The 21,222-nt window shown below is 43.4% G+C and overlaps 1 protein-coding gene across 2 annotated transcripts in view; it reads right to left on the bottom strand.

The window, feature by feature from the left end:
- The window catches only part of slc7a9 (solute carrier family 7 member 9), a 109,339-nt gene extending 92,658 nt beyond the window's left edge, over nucleotides 1-16,681 (bottom strand). For both annotated transcript variants that reach the window (XM_068049898.1, XM_068049899.1), the window contains exons 1-2: nucleotides 16,525-16,681; nucleotides 3,924-4,092 (exon numbers count right to left, since the gene is read on the bottom strand). In XM_068049898.1, coding sequence (XP_067905999.1) covers nucleotides 3,924-4,052 — 129 coding nt within the window. In that variant the 5' untranslated portion in view covers nucleotides 4,053-4,092; nucleotides 16,525-16,681. The remainder of the gene's footprint in view (nucleotides 1-3,923; nucleotides 4,093-16,524) is intronic.
- Nucleotides 16,682-21,222: the final 4,541 nt, after the last annotated feature.

The following is a 21,222-nucleotide window of genomic DNA, read 5'->3' as shown; positions in this document are numbered from 1 at the left end:
GCTTCCCCTGAGTGGTTCCATGTGCCTTTGTTTCACTTATTCTAGTATTTCTCCTCAGTGTAACTTGAGTAGCTTGTAACATGAGGTGGTTGGTTGCTGATGCTCTACAAAAGTGTGATGAGTCTGTGATGGCCTTTGTATCGTGGCAGCTTGGTCCTGACAGGGAGCCATTGCTGGCTGAATCTTTAGAGCTAGTTTATTGACAGCCTGATGTCACCTTCCCTCTTCCAATGGTGTGGTGTTCTGAGGGGTAGGCCAGAAGCCTGACATTTGCTGCTGCCCTAAAAGATGGCACTATCAGGCAGGTTTACTCCCATCATTCCATTGGATCCAACTGATCAACAGGCTGGTCTAAAGGTAACGAACAACTCCAAGGCATTTTCCTCATCAGGTGTTCAAAGGAGAGCTAGCCCTTCCAATGTCTTACTTCTTGTGGGCACTGTGGGACATTTTTCCTGCAGCAGGATTGAGGAAATGATAAGCTAGCAATTGAGGAATGTATACCAAGTGGCATGGGAGTACTGATGTTAAAGAATGGAGAATATCAGCCTGCACTCTACTTTCCATGCACTCTAGCAGACTACACCTATTTTCCACAGGATTTCTATCAATCAGTACTCTAATAGATATTTGAGCTGACCCAGGAAACTCTTGTAAATACCATTACAGATAACTGGCAGGTACAGATCTTTTTCCATTGGAATAAAAGCAGTGGAGCTAATCTTATGGAAATTCACCTACCATGTGGACCCTTTTAACTTTGTTTAAGTGAATGGGTTTTGAGTGATTTAAAATCGAGCCATGCATATGTCTATCAATGCTTCTGTGAGAATACAAAATAGTTGAAGGATAGCATCCCATGACTCCCCTTGTTTGGATAACGGGCTGTCCAGCTTTGATTCAGAAACTCAATTCAAACTAATCAAATTTGTAAAAGATACTACGCTGGTGGGGGTTGGGGTGGGGTGTGTGGAATAGAATTTGAAGAAGCAGCCTCTGCCCTACAAAAAGAGGTAATTAAGACCTGTAAATGGACAGAACAGCAGCAGATGGCTTTCAATACAGATAAGTTCCAAGTATTGCACTTTGGAAGGAAAACTTAATGCCAAGTGTACATTTTTGATGATGATTGTGTAGAAATAGCTAAAGGTGAAATTGAAAGGGATCAGGGGATTGATAACAGATTTGGCACCCGATGAATTGCTGTGGAGGCTCAATAAACAAAGTGCATAGAAAGCTGAATTTCGTTGCAAAGTCAATGCAATATAAATAAGAGCCTTATGCTGAAAGTATATTGGTCAGATCCCATCTTGGGTTTTATACTTAGTTTGGATCTCCAGGAACACCATTCAAGCCAAAATGGCAATTCGGTAAGAACAACAAGACTGATCTCTAGCATCTATGAACTGAGTTATGAGAAAAAAAGTAGAGAAATTGGAGTTCTCGAAAGGAGCTAACGGAGAGAGGTCCCTTTTGAAGTATATAAAATAGATAGGGTAATTCCAAAGTTAGTCAGAGGTATCATAGGTAAAACTGATGAAAGGACAGTTGTTAGGAAGATGTTCTTCACAAAGAGTGATCAATACTGAATGGTTTTCTGGGTTGGATAGGGTATTGGAGGTTAAAACTTTAGATTCACTCCAGATCCAGTTGGATGATGTGACATGAAGAACTGATTTTTTTCTGCATTGATGAAGTTAGATGGGAAATTTGACTACCCTTTTTGAGAGTTAAATTCCGACATGAGCCTAGTCAAAAAGAAAAAGGAAGCATTCGTAAGGGTTGGAAGGCTACGAACAGACGAAGCACTTGAGGAATATAAAGACAGTAGGAAGGAACTGAAGCAAGGAGTTAGGAGGGCTAAAAGGGGTCATGAAAAGTCATTGGCAAACAGGATTAAGGAAAATCCCAAGGCTTTTTATACATATATAAAGAGCAAGAGGGTAATCAGGGAAAGGGTTGGCCCACTCAAGGACAGAGATGGGAATCTATGTGTGGAGCCAGAGGAAATGGGCGAGGTGCTAAATGAGTACTTTGCATCAGTATTCACCAAAGAGAAGGACTTGGTGGATGATGAGCCTAGGGAAGGGAGTGCAGATAGTCTCAGTCATCTAATTATCAAAAAGGAGGAGGTGTTGGGTGTCTTGCAAAGCATTAAGGTAGATAAGTCCCCAGGGCCTGATGGGATCTACCCTAGAATACTGAGGGAGGCAAGGGAAGAAATTGCTGGGGCCTTGACAGAAATCTTTGCATCCTCATTTGCCACAGGTGAGGTCCCAGAGGACTGGAGAATAGCCAATGTTGTTCCTTTGTTTAAGAAGGGTAGCAAGGATAATCCAGGAAATTATAGGCCGGTGAGCCTTAAGTCAGTGGTAGGGAAATTATTAGAGAGGATTCTTCGGGACAGGATTTACTCCCATTTGGAAACAAACAAACTTATTAACGAGAGACAGCATGGTTTTGTGAAGGGGAGGTCGCGTCTTACTAATTTGATTGAGTTTTTTGAGGAAGTGACGAAGATGATTGGTGAAGGAAGGGCAGTGGATGTTATCTATATGGACTTCAGTAAAGCCTTTGACAAGGTCCCTCATGGCAGACTGGTCCAAAAGGTGAAGTCACATGGGATCAGAGGTGAACTGGCAAGATGGATACAGAACTGGCTCGGTCATAGAAGACAGAGGGTAGCAGTGGAAGGGTGTTTTTCTGAATGGAGGGCTGTGACTAGTGGTGTTCCGCAGGGATCAGTGCTGGGACCTTTGCTGTTTGTAGCATATATAAATGATTTGGAGGAAAATGTAGCTGGTCTGATTAGTAAGTTTGCGGATGACACAAAGGTTGGTGGAGTTGCGGATAATGATGAGGATTGTCAGAGGATACAGCAGGATAGAGATCGGTTGGAGATTTGGGCGGAGAAATGGCAGATGGAGTTTAATCCGGACAAATGTGAGGTAATGCATTTTGGAAGGTCCAATGCAGGTGGAAGGTATACAGTAAATGGCAGAACCCTTAGGAGTATTGACAGGCAAAGAGATCTGGGCGTACAGGTCCACAGATCACTGAAAGTGGCAACGTAGGTGGATAAGGTAGTCAAGAAGGCATACGGCATGCTTGCCTTCATCGGTCGGGGTATAGAGTATAAAAATTGGCAAGTCATGTTGCAGCTATACAGAACCTTAGTTAGGCCACACTTAGAATATTGCATGCAATTCTGGTCGCCACACTACCAGAAGGACGTGGAGGCTTTGGAGAGGGTATAGAAGAGGTTTACCAGGATGTTGCCTGGTCTGGAGGGCATTAGCTATGAGGAGAGGTTGGAAAAACTTGGATTGCTTTCACTGGAACGACGGAGGTGGAGGGGTGACATGATAGAGGTTTACAAAGTTATGAGTGGCATGGACAGAGTGGATAGTCAGAAGCTTTTTCCCAGGGTGGAAGAGTCAGTTACTAGGGGACATAGGTTTAAGGTGCGAGGGGCAAAGTTTAGAGGGGATGTGCAAGGCAAGTTCTTTGCACAGAGGGTGGTGAGTGCCTGGAACATGCTGCCGGGGGAGGTGGTGGAAGCAGATACGATAGCGACGTTTAAGAGACATCTTGTCAAACACATGAATAGGAAGGGAATAGAGGGATACGGTCCCCGGAAGTGCAATAAGGCATCAAGATCAGCGCAGGCTTGGAGGGCCGAATGACCTGTTCCTGTTCTTTGTTCTTTGTATTACAATTGTGAAGGAAGTACTATAATATTGTGTTCAATTTTATACTTCTACAGTGAATGAACATTGCCTGTAATATAGTTAATTGTAAAGAAGAGGTTTGACCGGCGAAAAAATCAAATCTGTGCTAGTTGCACAGTAATTTATATTGGATAAACATTCTAAAAGAACTCACAATCCTTCACTGTATGTTGTTGGGAATACTATACTTGCCTGTTTCTGTAGAATCATAGATTGTGGTGCATTGTGTTTGGTGTCCTCTGACTCCGTTTCGACAGGTGCCTGTTTCTCATCGTTCAGTACTGTATTAGTTTTCCTGTTTCTCAGGTTCTCCTCATCCATTTTTTCTACTTTCTCAGCTCAAGAACAATTGTTGAAGTACCTGTCGGGTTAAAAGTTTGCCAGTTATTAGGAAATAATCATCGCAAGTAGAAATAGTCAAGGCAGTGGTGTAATACATAAGGATCTCCTGTTAAATTTGTATTGGTCAGACCATAGTTTGGGTTTTATTTTTCAATCTTGGAGTGTGGGACTAGTGTTTTGCATTTTCACATTTCCGGAATGGACGTCCTCACAAAATCTTTTTAATTATATATTCAATGTACACCCTGTATTTGGATTGGACCTTCCACCAGAAGTACGCTCAGTGGGATTCTTCAAGGACTGCAAGAAGAAAATAGGAAGCAGGAATTCACTGCAGCTGAAGAATGTTGCTGCAACCACAAAGAATATCTCCTTGTGCTGATGCAACAACGAGCTTCCCCTTCAGGCATTGTTGCCTTCTTTTGTACAGAAGGGCAACCTCCAAGAGAAAAATGGTACAGACTACACGGGAAGCAGTGATAGAAAGGGTGAAGCCAGATGACATGGATGCAGATACGTGTCTAAGCATTCAGAAAATCTGTAATGTGATAAATGACCAGATAATCTACTTTAGTGATATTGGTTGAGGTATAGATATTGGCCAGGGCACTGGGGAGAACTCGTCTGCTCTTCTTCGAAATAGTGCCATGGGATCTTTTGCATTCATCTGATAGGGCAGATGTGGCTCAAGCTAAATGTTTCATTTGAAAGGTGACCCCTCTGACTGTGCAACATTTCCTCGGTACTACACTGAGATCTCAGTCCAGATTTCGTGCTCATGTCTCCGGACAACCTTTTGCCACTGAGCGACAGTTGACACCTTGGATTAGAGATTGTAAGTTTAAAATATATAGGGCCAATTTTCCAATACTGTTAGTAAATATACAAAATTTTTCCCAATTTCTAACATTGCTATTTTATACAACATTACCACAGGTGCATCATACAAGTAAACGGGTTCCAAATTGGAAAAACTTGCATCCTTAGGAATTGAAAATATGATAAATCAAACAGAAACTATTATTTAATTGGTTATATTATCACTATTGTTACCTTCATATTTCCATGAACTTATTATAACACAATCCTTTTTGAGAACTCAGAATTCTAATTTGCTCATTTCATTTAAAATTTAAAATGAAATGTTTCCTAACCCTATCTCATGCACACAAAAGGATATACCTACAGATTAAGTCTAGGATTTTGTGTTTGAGAAATGTTCAATACCCCTTCAAGATTCCCATTATTTCATTGCCTCTTTGGTTAAAGCATGAGTTTTGACCTGGGGTGAAGTCAATACTGTCCAATCACAAAATGTCTCCAACTGTTGCCATAGAAACGGCCTTTCACTACAACCTTCAAGAATGCAGCCCCTTCAGTTGTTTCCTTGACTCAGTCTTTCTGGACCACAGTCGGTCACAAGATTCCAAAGGGTAGATGGGCTTAACCTCTTGATGGCTTTTCATTACCAAAGTTAATCCAATACACTCAGGCTGAATTAACTGTTGTAATTTTTTTTTTAATATACGAAAGAGAATAAGAATGAGCAAGCCTATCTTAAATCTCCCAAGAGTCTGGTGCGCATGATGAACTCCATTAATGCCTTGTATTTTAATTAGCTTTCCTTAGATATGTTCTCTTATGTTATGTTCTCTGATACTTAATATAACAACTCCGGTTACCCTAATTATACTCAACATTCACTCCTTATTTACTATGATACTGCTTGAAATATTGATTCCCTTTTGTGGATGTTGAACTCAGGAGTGCCAGCTGTTGCTTGGCAAATCTGTGTCCTGTGTCCAGGGAATGTTTACATATTTAGTCAACCAGTGTTCACTTGCAAAGAACCCACGATCATACTTTAATTTGATCAGATACTCGGTTTGCAACTCAGATCCGTTAGGATCAATTAATGTAATTCAGTTCAGTCCTAAAACGAGACACTGCAGATCCCGGTCCAGCACAGGAAACCATATTTTCCCAGTACCCTGCATTATGCAGGGCATAATGAACATAGGTCTTTATTTATTTTTATTTATTTATTTAGAGATACAGCACTGAAACAGGCCCTTTGGCCCACCAAGTCTGTGCCGACCATCAACCACCCATTTATACTAATCCTACATTAATCCCATATTCCGACCCCATCCCCACCTTCCCCAATTCCCCTACCACCTACCTATACTAGGGGCAATTTATAATGGCCAATTTACCTATCAACCTGCAAGTCTTTGGCTGTGGGAGGAAACCGGAGCACCCGGAGGAAACCCACGCGATCACAGGAAGTACTTACAAACTCCACACAGGCAGTACCCAGAATTGAACCCAGGTTGCTGGAGCTGTGAGGCTGCAGTGCTAACCACTGCGCCACTGTGCTGCCCGTCTTCTGCCATGCAGATCACTGGACATGATGAGAGGATGCCCATCAGCAGAGGCATGGCTGGTATTAAGCATAGATGAGCTTGCTCAATCTCTCAACGATGCCCATATAGCCCCCTCCTCCTCTTCAAATGACAATGGATATGCCAGAACGTGGGCAGGATCATCTAATCCTTCAGCCATGGACATGACAGAAGCAGTTGCAGGGCCAACTTGTGAATGAACATAAAAGGTACACAGCTATCTCATCCCATGCAACTCCCATTGAGATCCAGCAGCCAAGCATCTCACTTACTCCACCGACTGGGGAAGATCTGGTAAGAAAACATAGGGTTAGATTCTAGAAGACACATATATACTGTCATTGAGGGGAAATATCCGGTAAAGCATACTAGGCACTTTTAGAGTATTAAATTTGTTTAGAATTTGCTACTGTACTGGAGATTTTTCTTCTGATGGAGCAGAATAAGGTATCGGCAGATTTAAGGAATGGCATTCATGGTAGCTAAGATGGTATTGGCAAGACTGTATAGGGTACTGTGTGAATTGGTACTCAAATGAAAGTCTCGTCTATGAAAGCTTGGTTTCATTTCCTAATTGCAAACATTTTTCCACAGCTCTGTTTTCTGTTAGTCCTGCTCTTCCCAGGCTTCAGGCTCCTCCTCCTCTTCCGCAGATTCCATTGGTTAAGGCTCACTGAAGAGCAAAGTGGTGCAGCATACCGCAGACAGTGGTGATCTTGGAGACCAAGTGCATTGATCTGTCCAGACATCTGAAGTGCTGCTTTACGCTAGCTCTAGCTTAGTGATTATCGAGGTAACTACCTACAATTCATTGCTGCTTTGTTCTGGTGAAATCCCTGGATGTCACAATGCTGTCAAGAGCCAGGACTGAAGAAGTTAGCCATTATCGCCCATAAGCCATCCTTCCTATCCACCTTCTTCTTCAAATGGATTCTAATACTTTTGCTCAAAATTGTTTGGCAAACATGCTTGTTTGCTAAACACTCAATATAATTACACAATTTGCATCAAAACTGTGGTTGCATCATTGGCACATGATGTCATTTCTATCCTGTTCCTTTATCCTTGTGAATGATGTAAATAGTATACAGCTTCTTGTATGGTTAAAATATGGCCAGATATTTCATTTTAGTAACAAGGACTAAGATATATATATTTTTTTATTCATTCATGGGATGTGGGCATCACTGGCCAGGCCAGCATTTATTGCCCATCCCTAATAGGCTTTGAGATGGTGATGAGCTGCCTTCTTGAACCGCTGCAGTCCATGTGAGTGAGGTACACCCACAGTGCTGTTAGGAAGGGAATTCCAGGATTTTGACCCAGCGACAGTGAAGGAACGGCGATATAGTTCCAAAACAGGATGGTGTGTGACTTGGATGGGAACTTGCAGGTGGTGATGTTCCCATGCATCTGCTGCTCTTGTCCTTCGAGGTGGTAGAGGTCATAGGTTTGGAAGGTGATGTCTAAGGGGCGGCACAGTGGCGCAGTGGTTAGCACCGCAGCCTCACAGCTCCAGCGACCCGGGTTCAATTCTGGGTACTGCCTGTGTGGAGTTTGCAAGTTCTCCCTGTGTCTGTGTGGGTTTCCTCCGGGTGCTCCGGTTTCCTCCCACATGCCAAAGACTTGCTGGTTGATAGGTTAATTGGCCATTATAAATTGCTCCTAGTATAGGTAGGTGGTAGGGAAATATAGGGACAGGTGGGGATGTGGTAGGAATATGGAATTAGTGTCGGATTAGTAGAAATGGGTGGTTGATGGTCGGCACAGACTCGGTGGGCCGAAGGGCCTGTTTCAGTGCTGTATCTCTGAACTGAACTGAACTGAACTGAAGGAGCCTTGGTGCGTTGCTGCAGTGCATCTTGTAGATGGTACACACTGCTGCCACTGTGCGTTGGTGGTGGAGGGGGTGAATGTTTGTGGATGGGGTGCCAATCAAGCGAGCTGCTTTGTCCTGGATGGCGTCGAGCTTCTTGAGTGTTGTTGGAGCTGCACCCATCCAGGCAAGTGGAGAGTATTCCATCACACTCCTGACTTGTGTCTTGTAGATGTGGATAGGCTTTGGGGAGTCAGGAGGTGAGTTACTCGCCGCAGGATTCCTAGCCTCTGACCTGCTCTTGTAGCCATGGTATTTATATGGCTACTCCAGTTCAGTTTCTGGTCAATGGGAGCCCCTAGGATGTTGATAGTGGGGGATTCAGCAATGGTAATGCCATTGAATGTCAAGGGGAGATGGTTAGATTCTCTCTTGTTGGAGATGGTCATTGCCTGGCATTTGTGTGGCACAAATGTTACTTGCCACTTATCAGCCCAAGCCTAGATATTGTCCAGGTCTTGTTGCATTTCTACACGGACTGCTTCAGTATTTGAGGAGTCGTGAATGGTGCTGAACATTGTGCAATCAACTGCGAACATCCCAACTTCTGATCTTATGATTGAAGGAAGTTCATCAATGAAGCAGCTGAAGATGGTTGGGCCTAGGACACGACCCTGAGGAACTCCTGCAGTGATGTCCTGGAGCTCAGATGATTGACCTCCAACAACCACAGCCATCTTCCTTTGCGCTAGGTATGACTCTAACCAGCAGAGAGTTTTCCCCCTGATTCCCATTCACTCCAGTTTTGCAAGGGCTCCTTGATGCCATACTCGGTCAAATGCTGCCTTGATGTCAAGAGCAGTCACTTTCACCTCACCTCTTGAGTTCAGCTCTTTTGTCCATGTTTGAACCAAAGCTGTAATGAGGTCAGGTGCTGAGTGGCGCTGTGGGAACCTAAACTGGGTATCACTGAACAGGTTATTGTTGAGCAAATGCTGCTTGATGGCACTGTTGATGATAACTTCCATCACTTTGCTGATGATTGAGAGTAGACTGATGGGGCGGTAGTTGGCCAGGTTGGACTTGTCCTGATTTTTGCGTACAGGACAGACCTGGGCAATTTTACCCATTGCAGGGTAGAGGCCAGTGTTTTAGCTGTACTGGAACAGCTTGACAACGGGCGCAGCAAGTTCTGGAGCACATGTCTTCAGTACTATTGCCAGAATATTGTCAGGACCCCTAGCCTTTGCAGTATCCAGTACCTTCAGTCGTTTCTTGATATCACGTGGAGTGAATCGAATTGGCTGAAGACTGGTATTTGTGATGCTGGGGAATTCAGGAGGGGGCCGAGATGGATCATCAACTTGGGACTTCTGGCTGAAGATTGTTGCAAATGCTTCTGCCTTATCTTTCTCACTAATGTGCTGGGCTCCCCCATCATTGAGGATGGGGATATTTGTGGAGCCACCTCCTCCAGTTAGTTGTTTAATTGTCCACCACCATTCATGGCTGTATGTGACAGAACTGCAGAGCTTAGATCTGATCCGTTGGTTATGGGATCGCTTAGCTCTGTTTATTGCATGCTGCTTATGCAGTTTGGCATGCAAGTAGTCCTGGGTTGTGGCTTCATCAGGTTGACACCTCATTTTGAGGTATGCCTGGTGCTGCTTCTGGCATGCCCTCCTGCACTCTTCATTGAACCAGGGTTGGTCTCCTGGCTTGATGATAATGATAGAATGGGGGATATGCCGGGCCATGAGGTTACAGATTGTGGTTGAGTACAATTCTGCTGCTGCTGATGGCCCACAGTGCCTCATGGATGCCCAGTTTTGCATTGCTAGATCTGTTCAAAATCTATCCCATTTAGCACGGTGATAGTGCCACACAACACGATGAACGGTATCCTCAATGTGAAGGCGGGACTTCGTCTCCACAAGGATTGTGCAGTGGTCACTCCTACCAATACAGTCATAGACAGAAGCATCTGCGACAGGCAGATTGGTGAGGACGAGGTCAAGTATGTTTTTCCCTCGTGTTGGTTCCCCCACCACCTGCCGCAGACCCAGTCTAGCAGCTATGTCTTTTAATACTTGGTCAGTAGTGGTGCTACCGAGCACAGTGGCGCAGTGGTGGGCGGCACAGTGGCGCAGTGGTTGGGCGGCACAGTGGCGCAGTCGTTAGCACCGCAGCCTCACAGCTGCAGCGACCCGGGTTCAATTCTGGGTACTGCCTGTGTGGAGTTTGCAAGTTCTCCCTGTGTTTGCAAGTTCTCCCTGTGTCTGCGTGGGTTTCCTCCGGGTGCTCCAGTTTCCTCCCACAGCCAAAAGACTTGCAGGTTGATAGGTAAATTGGCCATTATAAATTTCCCCTAGTATAGGTAGGTGGTAGGGGAATATAGGGACAGGTGAGGATGTGGTAGGAATATGGGATTAGTGTAGGATTAGTATAAATGGGTGGTTAATGGTCAGCACAGACCTGGTGGGCCGAAGGGCCTGTTTCAGTGCTGTATCTCTAAATCTAAATCACTCTTGGTGATGGACATTGAAGTCCCCCACCCAGAGTGCATTTTGTGCCCTTGCCACCCTCAGTGCTTCCTCCAAGTGGTGTTCAACATGGAGGAGTACTGATTCATCAGCTGAGGGAGAGTGGTAGGTGGTAATCAGTAGGAGGTTACCTTGCCCATGTTTGACCTGATGCTATGAGACTTCATGGGGTCCAGAGTCGATGTTGAGGACTTCAAGGGCAACTCCCTCCCTATTGTAGACCACTGTCCCACCACCTCTGATGGGATAATGATTGCAATGTCTGGGACATTGTCTGTCAGGTATGATTCCATGAGTATGACTATGTCAGGCTGTTGCTTGACTAGTCTGTGGGACAGCTCTCCCAACTCTGGCACAAGCCTCCAGATGTTAGTAAGGAGGACTTTGCAGGGTCGACAGGGCTAGGTTTGCCAGTGTGTTTCCGGTGCCGAGGTTGATGCCGGGTTGTCTGTCCGGTTTCATTGCTTTTTATTGACTTCGTAGCGGTTAGGTACATTTCAGAGGGCATTTAGGAGTCAACCACATTGCTGTTGGTCTGGAGTCACATGTAGGCCAGACCCGGTAAGGACAGCAGATTTCCTTCCCTAAAGGACATTAGTGAACCAGATGGGTTTTTACAACAATCGACAACGGTTTTCATGGCCATCAGTCGACTAGATTTTAATTCCAGATTTATTAATTAAATTCAAATTCCACCTTCTGCTGTGGTGGGATTCGAATCCATGTCCCCAGATCAATACCCTGGGTCTCTGGGTTACTAGTCCAGTGATAATACCACTACGCCATCACCTCCCCCTATATATTCAGTGCCCCAATTGTTAGAAGGGTGTGAAAGGTTACGGCATCCGGCATGCTTGCCTTCATCGGTCGGGGCATAGGGTATAAAAATTGGCAAGTCATGCTGCAGCTGTGCAGAACTTTAGTTAGGCCACACTTAGAATATTGCGTGCAATTCTGGTCGCCACACTACCAGAAGGACGTGGAGGCTTTGGAGAGGGTACAGAGGAGGTTTACCAGGATGTTGCCTGGTCTGGAGGGCATTAGCTATGAGGAGAGGTTGGATAAGTCGGATTGTTTTCACTGGAACGACGGAGGTGGAGGGGCGACATTATAGAGGTTTACAAAGTTATGAGCAGCATGGACAGAGTGGATAGTCAGAAGCTTTTTCCCAGGGTGGAAGAGTCAGTTACTAGGGGACATAGGTTTAAGGTGCGAGGGGCAAAGTTTAGAGGGGATGTGCGAGGCAAGTTCTTTACACAGAGGGTGGTGAGTGCCTGGAACTTGCTGCCGGGGGAGGTGGTGGAAGCAGGTACGATAGCGATGTTTAAGAGGCATCTTGACAAATACATGAATAGGATGGGAATAGAGGGATACGGTCCCCGGAAGTGCAGAAGGTTTTAGTTTAGACAGGCATCAAGATCAGTGCAGGCTTGGAGGGCCGAATGGCCTGTTCCTGTGCTGTACTGTTCTTTGTTCTTTGTTCTTTGTTCATTAGGCTGAGTAACAGCGGGTAAGTAAGGAATTCATTTGGTCAGCTAACTTGACTGGATGGGGAACTCCGAGAGTTCAATTGTGCTATTTTTATGTCAATGGAATAAGATTTGTTTCTGCTGGTGGGCTGATGCACAAGAATTTCCTGGGTCAGCTCATTTCAAAGCCCTTTGGAGTAGTGATTGATGTGAATCCCATATAAAATGAATGTAATTTCCTGGAATGCATGGGAATTAGAATGCATCTTTTAAAAAGATTGTTCTAACTGGAGACTTAAGTGGCAGACTGAGGAACAAGCGTGTGAAGAAGGAGCAGTTCTTGTCTCACTCACTTGTCTATCTACTAACTTCACCAAATAGTTAAATGGCCTTTAGCTGATTTTATAATATCTATGACACATACAGCTTCAACAAAGGGCCAAATAAAACAGCAGGACATGGCACCAACCACAGAAAAACCACCCAGAATTTCACAGTCGCCGACTTACAAAACTTTCTGGAGGAAATTGAGTTAAGGAAGACAGGCTGTTAGATGTCTTTGTCTGTGCCAGAAGAATTGCCAGAAATCTCACTGGTGCCACCTGGAGAGAGGTAACACTGAGAGGCAACTCTTACATTCTCTACTACAAACCAGTTCAGTAAGAGCTCAAACTACCTCAGCAGGGCAGGTGAGGTAACACAACAGACACTTTTTTCCTTCCTTACCCACCCTGAGCACCACCACACACTTCATCTGCTAAAAGGAATGCTTGTACAACTAACCCTTCACAGTGCACTCTGGTTAAGGTGGGACTCTAATTCAGGATCTTCCACTATGCGCTCCCTGAACATCAACTACTCACATGCATACCCTAAAACCCCTTGCTGCACTTTAACATGCCAATGCCCCTACATCTCTTACTTCAGCTCTCCCATGCCACTTGGAACACATTCTTCAACTGCCAGTCTTTCCCTTATTCAATCTTATTGCAGGAAAGATGCAGGCTATCATACGGGGCATTCCCACCTTAAAATAATTCACCCTCACCATATGAGCAGGCGCTCATGGAAAGGAACTGTGCTCTTTCCTAGTGTAATAAATCTAGCCCTTTTGGGAGGCGATAAGACTCTTTATTGAGGTCATCAAACCAAACACAAATTAAGACACTTGTAATGCTCGAGCAATAGTTTTAAGAAAGAACAATATTGGCCTGTTCCCTTCTTGAGCAGAGCCGTAATGGATCAGTATTCTCTCCTCTGTAGCTTTACCTCTCCTGCTGATCTCTTACCTATATTGTGATTCCAGGTTATGGTGGTTGCAATGCATGCTGCTTTCAGGATGCCATTAGACCATTAGATCAGTGGGAACACAGATTCAGGGCCCAGTGGAACAGCAATGGCTGATTGTGATCTGCCTAATGCTGCCATCTATCAGGACTGCAGCACATGCCAGGCCTCTGGTCTTCCCCCTCAGAGCATCACACAGAAACAACCTTCCATACCTTTCTAGGTTAGCTTAATCCTAAGGAGATAGTGAAATTAAGAACATAAGTAAGACGAGAAGGATATGGCTCCTCAAGCCCACTTTGCCATTCAACATGATCATGAATGATCCTCTGCCTCAATTCCACTTTCCCGCCTGCTCTCTATTCCCTGAGAGGTCAAATATATGTCTATCTCAACCTTAAATATACTCAACAATGGAGCATCCACAACCCCCTGGGATAGTGAATTCCAAAGATTCACAAGCTTTTGAGTGAAGATGCTTCTCCTCATCTCAATCCTAAATGATCGCCCACTTATCCTGAGACTGTGCCCCCGCGTTCTACATTTCCCAGCCAGGGGATACAACCTTTCAGTGCCTACCTTGTCAAGCCCCTTCAGAATCTTGTGTGTTTCAGTGAGATCACCTCTCATTCCTCGAAACTCAAGAGAGTGTAGGTCCAATTTACTCAGCCTTTCATCACAGAACAACCCTCTCATCCCAGGGACCAATCTAATGAACCTTCACTGGACTGTCTCCAGTGCAGGTGTATCCTTCTTTAAAAATGGAGACGAAAACTGCACATAGTACTCCAGATGTGGTTTCACCAAAACCCTGTGCAATTGTGGCAAGACTTCCTTATTCTTGTACTCCAATCCCCTCACAATAATGGCCAACATGTCATTTGCCGTCCTAATTGCTTGCAGTACCTGCATGCTAACTTTTTGTGTTTCTTGTACAAGTATGCCCAAGTCTCACCTATTCTTAACTTCTACCTTCCACAGATCCGCTGACAGCAAGTGAGGTACAGGAGGAAGATGATAATGATAAGGAGCAGGAGGAGGAAAATTAGCACAGAGACCACTACCTCCTTTTCAACCATGATGATGAGGAGAAGGATGATGAAGGAGAGGGAGATAAAATCCAAATCAAAACACCATGAGTTCTGCATAGACCACAAACAGTGCCAAAGTGTACCATATAACTTCTCAGGAATAATAATGTCTCTTTGCAATTCTCGCCATCAAAAGCAATAATGTGCAGCTCTTTCCCCTAAAGGACTATCATGCCCTATTTATAAAATTTATTACTGAATGTCCTGAGACATATATTGCTACATTGTGGAGAAGTCCAAGCTTTGACAATGCATTTTCTCCTCATCTGACATGGGTAGCTCTTCAATCATACAGTTGATTCTGGGAAGAATAGTTTCAATGTAGTTTGCTTGTAGCCTGTATCTAAGGTATAAAACTTTCCAGAAAAGTCCTAAATACAACAGGTATAACTTTAATGTATTTTTCTTACTGTCTTTGGGTTTCCCCTCTCCACCACCATCCCCTAATTGACAAAATAGAGGAGCAACTTATGCCAGGTTGCTAATGGAGCCACTTTGTAACAAGTCACCAGGAAGTACAACAGCAGAAAAAGCTAGAACAGCACTGCAGGTCCATCAGCATATTCATTTCCTGCATCTTTTTTATTTTCCATTATCAGATTTTCTCTTGATTTGTTGGCACATGAGACCAGCCTGACTTGAGGTGCTCTTTGATTTTTGCTCTTTGTCTCCAAACACTTAAGGAGTAATCTTTCAACTTTGCACTTCGAACAGGATGCTATGACTGCTGCATTTAAACAAATGGTCAGAAAATCATGCAGTGTGTGCACCTGAACTTCTGAGAGTGCTGCGAGTGGACAAGGCAGCTTACCACAACTACTCCACAGGTGTTTCAATAGAATATCTTTGGTGTAAATTGACTAAGTAAAATTCACTTAAATATAAATAATATTGCAACTATGTCTGTTATTGTTGATCAAACTGCCCAGAAAATAGGGTCTGGATGTACCTAGTAACGTACTGCCACAGTTCTATAACACAACCCACAATGAAAATGGCAACCTTGCTGAAGTAACGAGTGTTCCTCCATTTTTTCATTGAATTTGCAATATAGAGTCATAGAGAGATACAGCACTGAAACAGGCCCTTCGGCCCACCAACTCTGTGCCGACCAACAACACCCATTTATATCAATCCTACATTAATCCCATATTCCCTACCACATCCCCACTTTCCCTCAATCCTTCGACCACCTACCTACACTAGGGGCAATTTCCAATGGCCAATTTACCTATCAACCTGCAAGTCTTTGGCTGTGGGAGGAAACCAGAGCACCCGGCAGAAACCCACGCAGTCACAAGGAGAACTTGCAAACTCCGCACAGGCAGTACCCAGAACCGAACCCGGGTCGCTGGAGCTGTGAGGCTGCGGTGATAACCACTGCCCCACTCAATATGTTAAAATTAAATCTGAAGTTTCAACTTGCCTGTTCCCTCTCTCAAAAGCATTCAACACAAAAATAAGGCATTCTAAAGTGGCATGGGATAGTACTATACTACCCTCTCAGAAAGCCAGTCTCTTTCATCTTGGATAATACCAAAGCAATATCGTTTTGTAATACAACATTATTTTGGCTTAAGTTGGACAGTAGTGACTCCCTTTGCAATACTGTACAACTCTATGTCATGTAACTGAGCTGCAGCACAACACCTCTGTAGCCTCTGCTACATATTATGGTCACAAAAGCATTAGAAAATACTGGTGACACAGATAAATGAAAATATGTTCTCCTGGGAAACTGGCAGATACTGGGGTAACTCAAAGAAAATTATTATTAATTTTTCTGAATATTTTAAATGATTCTTTGTAACAAAATAACACTTCAAATCACAAATCCTACCTTAGTATTGAGCAGTCTCTTCGTTTTGCCTTGGAAATGAGAAAAGAATTGTGCTTGGAAATCTGTTCTTCTCAGTGCACAATAGGATTGTAAAACCTGTAGCTGTTGTTTACCAACTAATCTTGAGGTACTGCCAATGACTGATATCTGAACTGATGTGTTTTCTGCAATGGCTGATTGCTGCTGACTCAGTTTGCAGGGCGTACTTTGCAAGTGCAGGATTACTTGCAAAGTAATGATTAATCAAAATGGTACATTTCCACACAGTCATTAACAGTTTTTGTTTTGCTGAAAGGCTCGGAAGATAGAAAAGAAGCAAAACTTTTATGATTGCTGAATTAATTTGTCATGCCTATATGGAGTTTTCAGGCAATTCGTTTTATGGATCAATTTGCAATATTCCAGGTATATTCATTTCTAATGCTATTTTTATAGCATTAGATTACATTATTTTTTTTAGCATTAGATTACATTACATTATAAACTAATGTAATAAATTAATTTCAAAGCAAAATACTGTGGATGCTGAAAATCTGAAATAAAAACAAGAAATGCAAGAAATATTCAGCAGGTCTGGCAGCATCTGTGGAGAGAGAAGCAGAGTTAATGTTTTAGGTCAGTGACTTTTCTTCAGAACTGGCAAATATTAGAAATGTGAAAGGTTTTAAGAAAGTAAAGTGGGGGTGGGGCAAGAGATAACAAAGGAGAAGGTGTAGATAGGACAAGGTCACAGAGAATAACTGATCAGAAGGTCAAAGAGCAAAGGCAAATGTTATGTTAATGGTGTGTTGAAAGACAAAGCATTTGTACAGATAGGGTGTTAACAGATTGAAAACTGGACAGCTGCAAGTACAAACATGAAAAAAACAGTGGGTAAGCAAACTGAACAAACTAAGATGAAATAAAATACAATAAACACAAAAAAATATAAAAAAGAAAAACTAAAAATAATAGTAAAATGGGAGGCTCGTCATGCTCTGAAATCGCAGGAGGTATAATACCTGCCCATTTATCTCCTCTCTCCTCACTATCCCAGGTCCCAAACACTCCTTTCAGGTGAAGCAGCGATTTATTTGTACTTCTTTCAATGTAGTATACTGTATTCGCTGCTCACAATGTGGTCTCCTCTACATTGAGGAGACCAAACGCAGACTGGGTGACCACTTTGCGGAACACCTCCGCTCAGTCTGCAAGCAGGACCCCGAGTTTCCGGTTGCTTGTCATTTCAACACTCCCCCCGCTCTCATGCTCACATCTCTATCCTGGGATTGCTGCTGTGTTCCAGCGAACATCAATGCAAGCTCGAGGAACAGCATCTCATTTACCGATTAGGCACACTACAGCCTGCCGGACTGAACATTGAATTCAATAATTTCAGAGCATGACAGCCCCCCATTTTACTTTTATTTTTAGTTATTTTTTCTTTTTTCTTTTTTTTGTGTTTATTTTATTTTATTTCTTCTTAGTTTGTTCAGTTTGCTTACTCACTTTTTTTTTCAGGTTTGTACTTGTGGCTGTTCAGTTTTCAGTCTGTTAACACACTATCTGTACTAATGCTTTGTCTTTCAACACACCATTAACATATTGTTTGCCTTTGCCCCAGCACCTTCTGGTCAGTTATTCTCTGTGACCCTATCAATAGCTCTTTTATTATCTCTTGCCCCACCCCCACTTTACTTACTTAAAACCTTTTACATTTCTAATATTTGTCAGTTCTGAAGAAGGGTCACTGACCTGAAACGTTAACTCTGCTTCTAGCTCCACAGATGCTGCCAGACCTGCTGAGTATTTCCAACATTTCTTGTTTTTACTATAATAAATTAATTTGTTAGCTGATGAACTTGCTTACATTAGGACTCTTGTAGCATATTGAGAAACTGAACCTATATCCATTAGCTGCATATTTCAATTCACTTGCGAATTCTGGCGAAGTTTGAAGGTTGTGGAATGGACGCAGTTCCTAAACATTTTGTGCGCGTAGCAATTTCATCACAAAACCTCAGTGAAAGTGTGCTGAGGTCAGTTCTTTTCTAGTTAAGATTGATAAGACTAGGTGAAGTGGTATTGTTATGAGATGAGTCCCCATACGACCATATGAGTTAGGAGCAGAGATAGGCCATTTGGCCTGTCGATATTGTTAATGAGTCTCTCTTCAGGTGTTGTCCTTCCTTTAAAACTGTCAGCATCACCCCGTTCCTCAAAAGAAAATCCTTACCCCACCGTCCTTGCAAACTCCCTTCCAATTCCAACCTCCCTTTTCTCTCCAAAATCCTTGAACATGTTGTTGCCTCCCAAATCTGTTCCCATCTTTCCCTGACCTTCATGTTTGAATCCCTCCAATCCGGTTTCTGCCCCCTGCTACAGTATCGAAGTAGCTCCTATCAAAGTCACAAATGTTGTCCCATATGAATGTGACACAGGTAAACTATCCCTCCTCATCCTTCTCCACCTGTCCGCAGCCTTTGACATGGTTGACCACACCATCCTCCTCCAATGCCTCTCCACTGTCATCCAAGTGGGACTGCTTTCACCTGGTTCCATTCTTATCTATCTAATTGTAGACAGAGTATCACTTGCAATGGCTTCTCTCCCTGCTCCCGCACTGTTACCTCTGGTGTCCAAGGATCTATCCTTGGCCCCCTCCTATTTCTCATCTACATGCTGCCCTTGATGACATCATACAAAAGTACAGCATTAGTTTTCACATTGACTCTGACGACACTCAACTCCACCTCAGCACCACCTCTCTCGACTCCACTGTTGTTGCCAAAATATCAGACTGCATATCCGACATCCAGTACTGGATGAGCAGAAATGTTCTCCAATTAAATATTGGGAAGACTGAAGCCATTGTTTTCAGTCCCTATTCCAAACTCCATGCCCTAACTACCAACTCCATCCCTCTCCCTGGTGTTACAATCAGGTGAGGAGGGGTCGAAAGACTTCCCTCTTGACCCTCTCCTTGTTTGACTGCAACATGGTTTATTTCATTTAAACAGTAGATGTGCTTACCAATTAACCCTTTTAGGTACCATGATCATTAAAGACCCAATTGGACAGGTTTTCTTGAGTTTAAACAAGAAAGAGGTTAGTTTATTGTACTTGAAACCAAAACCTGATCTAAGTAAAAACTACACTCCAACTTTCACACACACACTCATATGAGAATCACACACAGACAAATAGATTACAGAGTGATGAAGAATAGTTTGGTCAGATCAGAGTCCAGAACAAATAAAATAATATACAGTCTGTGGAGTCTGGTAATTCAGTTGTGTTCCGCCTGAATGCATGGTCCTGAAGTTTCTGGTTGGTAGAGGTGGCCACCTGGTTCAGATTTTCTTGGAGTCAGTGATGTAGACGGTTTTCTCCCTGGGGCCTCTATCTGCAGCAATGATAGACTTGGATGTTTTGCCACCTGCAGCCAGGGTTTGGAACTTACAGTGTTACCTGGAGAGAGAGAGAGAGAGAGAGACCAACCACTGGGGTCCTGCACTGATTAGAACTCAAAGCTTGTCTGATATGTTCAAAAGAAACTCCAAGTTTTCACACAGACTGGAGAGACTGACACATGATTCTCCCAGTGTATTCTTTTTTGCACTTTAGTGAGATCCAAGTTTAAGAATTCCGATCTCTCTCAGATCTCTTTGTTCCAATGATTACCCCCTTGACATCCGTCTCCACTAGTGTTAATGTTCCAAGATGGCTTTTAATGTCTTGCTAATGAAAGCAATACCAGGTAACATTCAAACTGTTCAAGCCATTGGTCTGGATGAGGGCTATTCAGACATGCAGCTCCATCTCAATACCTTGGAATGTGAGGTATTTCAGTGCAAATTGCGGTTGCCATCTTAGCTTCTCTCTTTTTAAAAGCTGAATTTAGGATTCCAGAGTTCCTTTTAAACGTTTAATTTAGGTTTCCAACTGATGAATTAAAAAATCATCATTCAGCATAGCACATTTTCATGACACTGGCAATTATCTGGCAAAACCAGTCTGTTTGCAACTTGGTGTCCCATTTGACCCCGAGATGAGCTTCCAATGTCATATTCGCACCATCACTAAGAATGCCTATTTCCACTTCCATAACGTCGCCCGACTTCGCCCCATTACAGCTCATCTGCTACTGAAGCCCTCATTCATGCCTTCGTTACCTCTAGACGACTATTCCAATGCACTCCTGGCTGGACTCCACATTCTACCCTCTGTAAACTTGAGATCATCCAAAACTCTGCTGACTGTGTCTTAACTCGCATCGGGTCCCATTCTCCTATCTCTCCTGTGCTCGCTGACCTACATTGGCTCCTAGTCAAGCAACATCTCGATTTTAAAATTCTCATCCTTGTTTTGAAATCCCTCCATGGCCTCATCATTCCCTATCTCTGTAATCTCCTCCAACTTCACAACCCTCCAAGATATCTACGCTCCTCTAATTCTGGCCTCTTGAACATCCCTGATTTTAATCGTTCCACCATTGGTAACCATGCCTTCAGCTGCCTAGCCCCTAAGCTCTGGAATACTTTCCCTACACCTCTCTACCTCTCTACCTTGCTTTCCTCCTTTAAGACACTCCTTAAAACCTACCTCTTTGGCCACGCTTTTAGTCATTGGACTTAATTCTTCCTTAAAGGGCTCGGTGTCTTATTTTGTTTTATAATGCTCCTGTGACGTGCCTTGGATGTTTTATTACATTAAAGG

This window comes from Heterodontus francisci, chromosome 17, assembly GCF_036365525.1.
Source record: "Heterodontus francisci isolate sHetFra1 chromosome 17, sHetFra1.hap1, whole genome shotgun sequence".
Taxonomy (NCBI): domain Eukaryota; kingdom Metazoa; phylum Chordata; class Chondrichthyes; order Heterodontiformes; family Heterodontidae; genus Heterodontus; species Heterodontus francisci.
The sequence above is the reverse complement of the archived record's forward strand: the minus strand, read 5'-3'. Positions and strand labels throughout refer to the sequence as shown.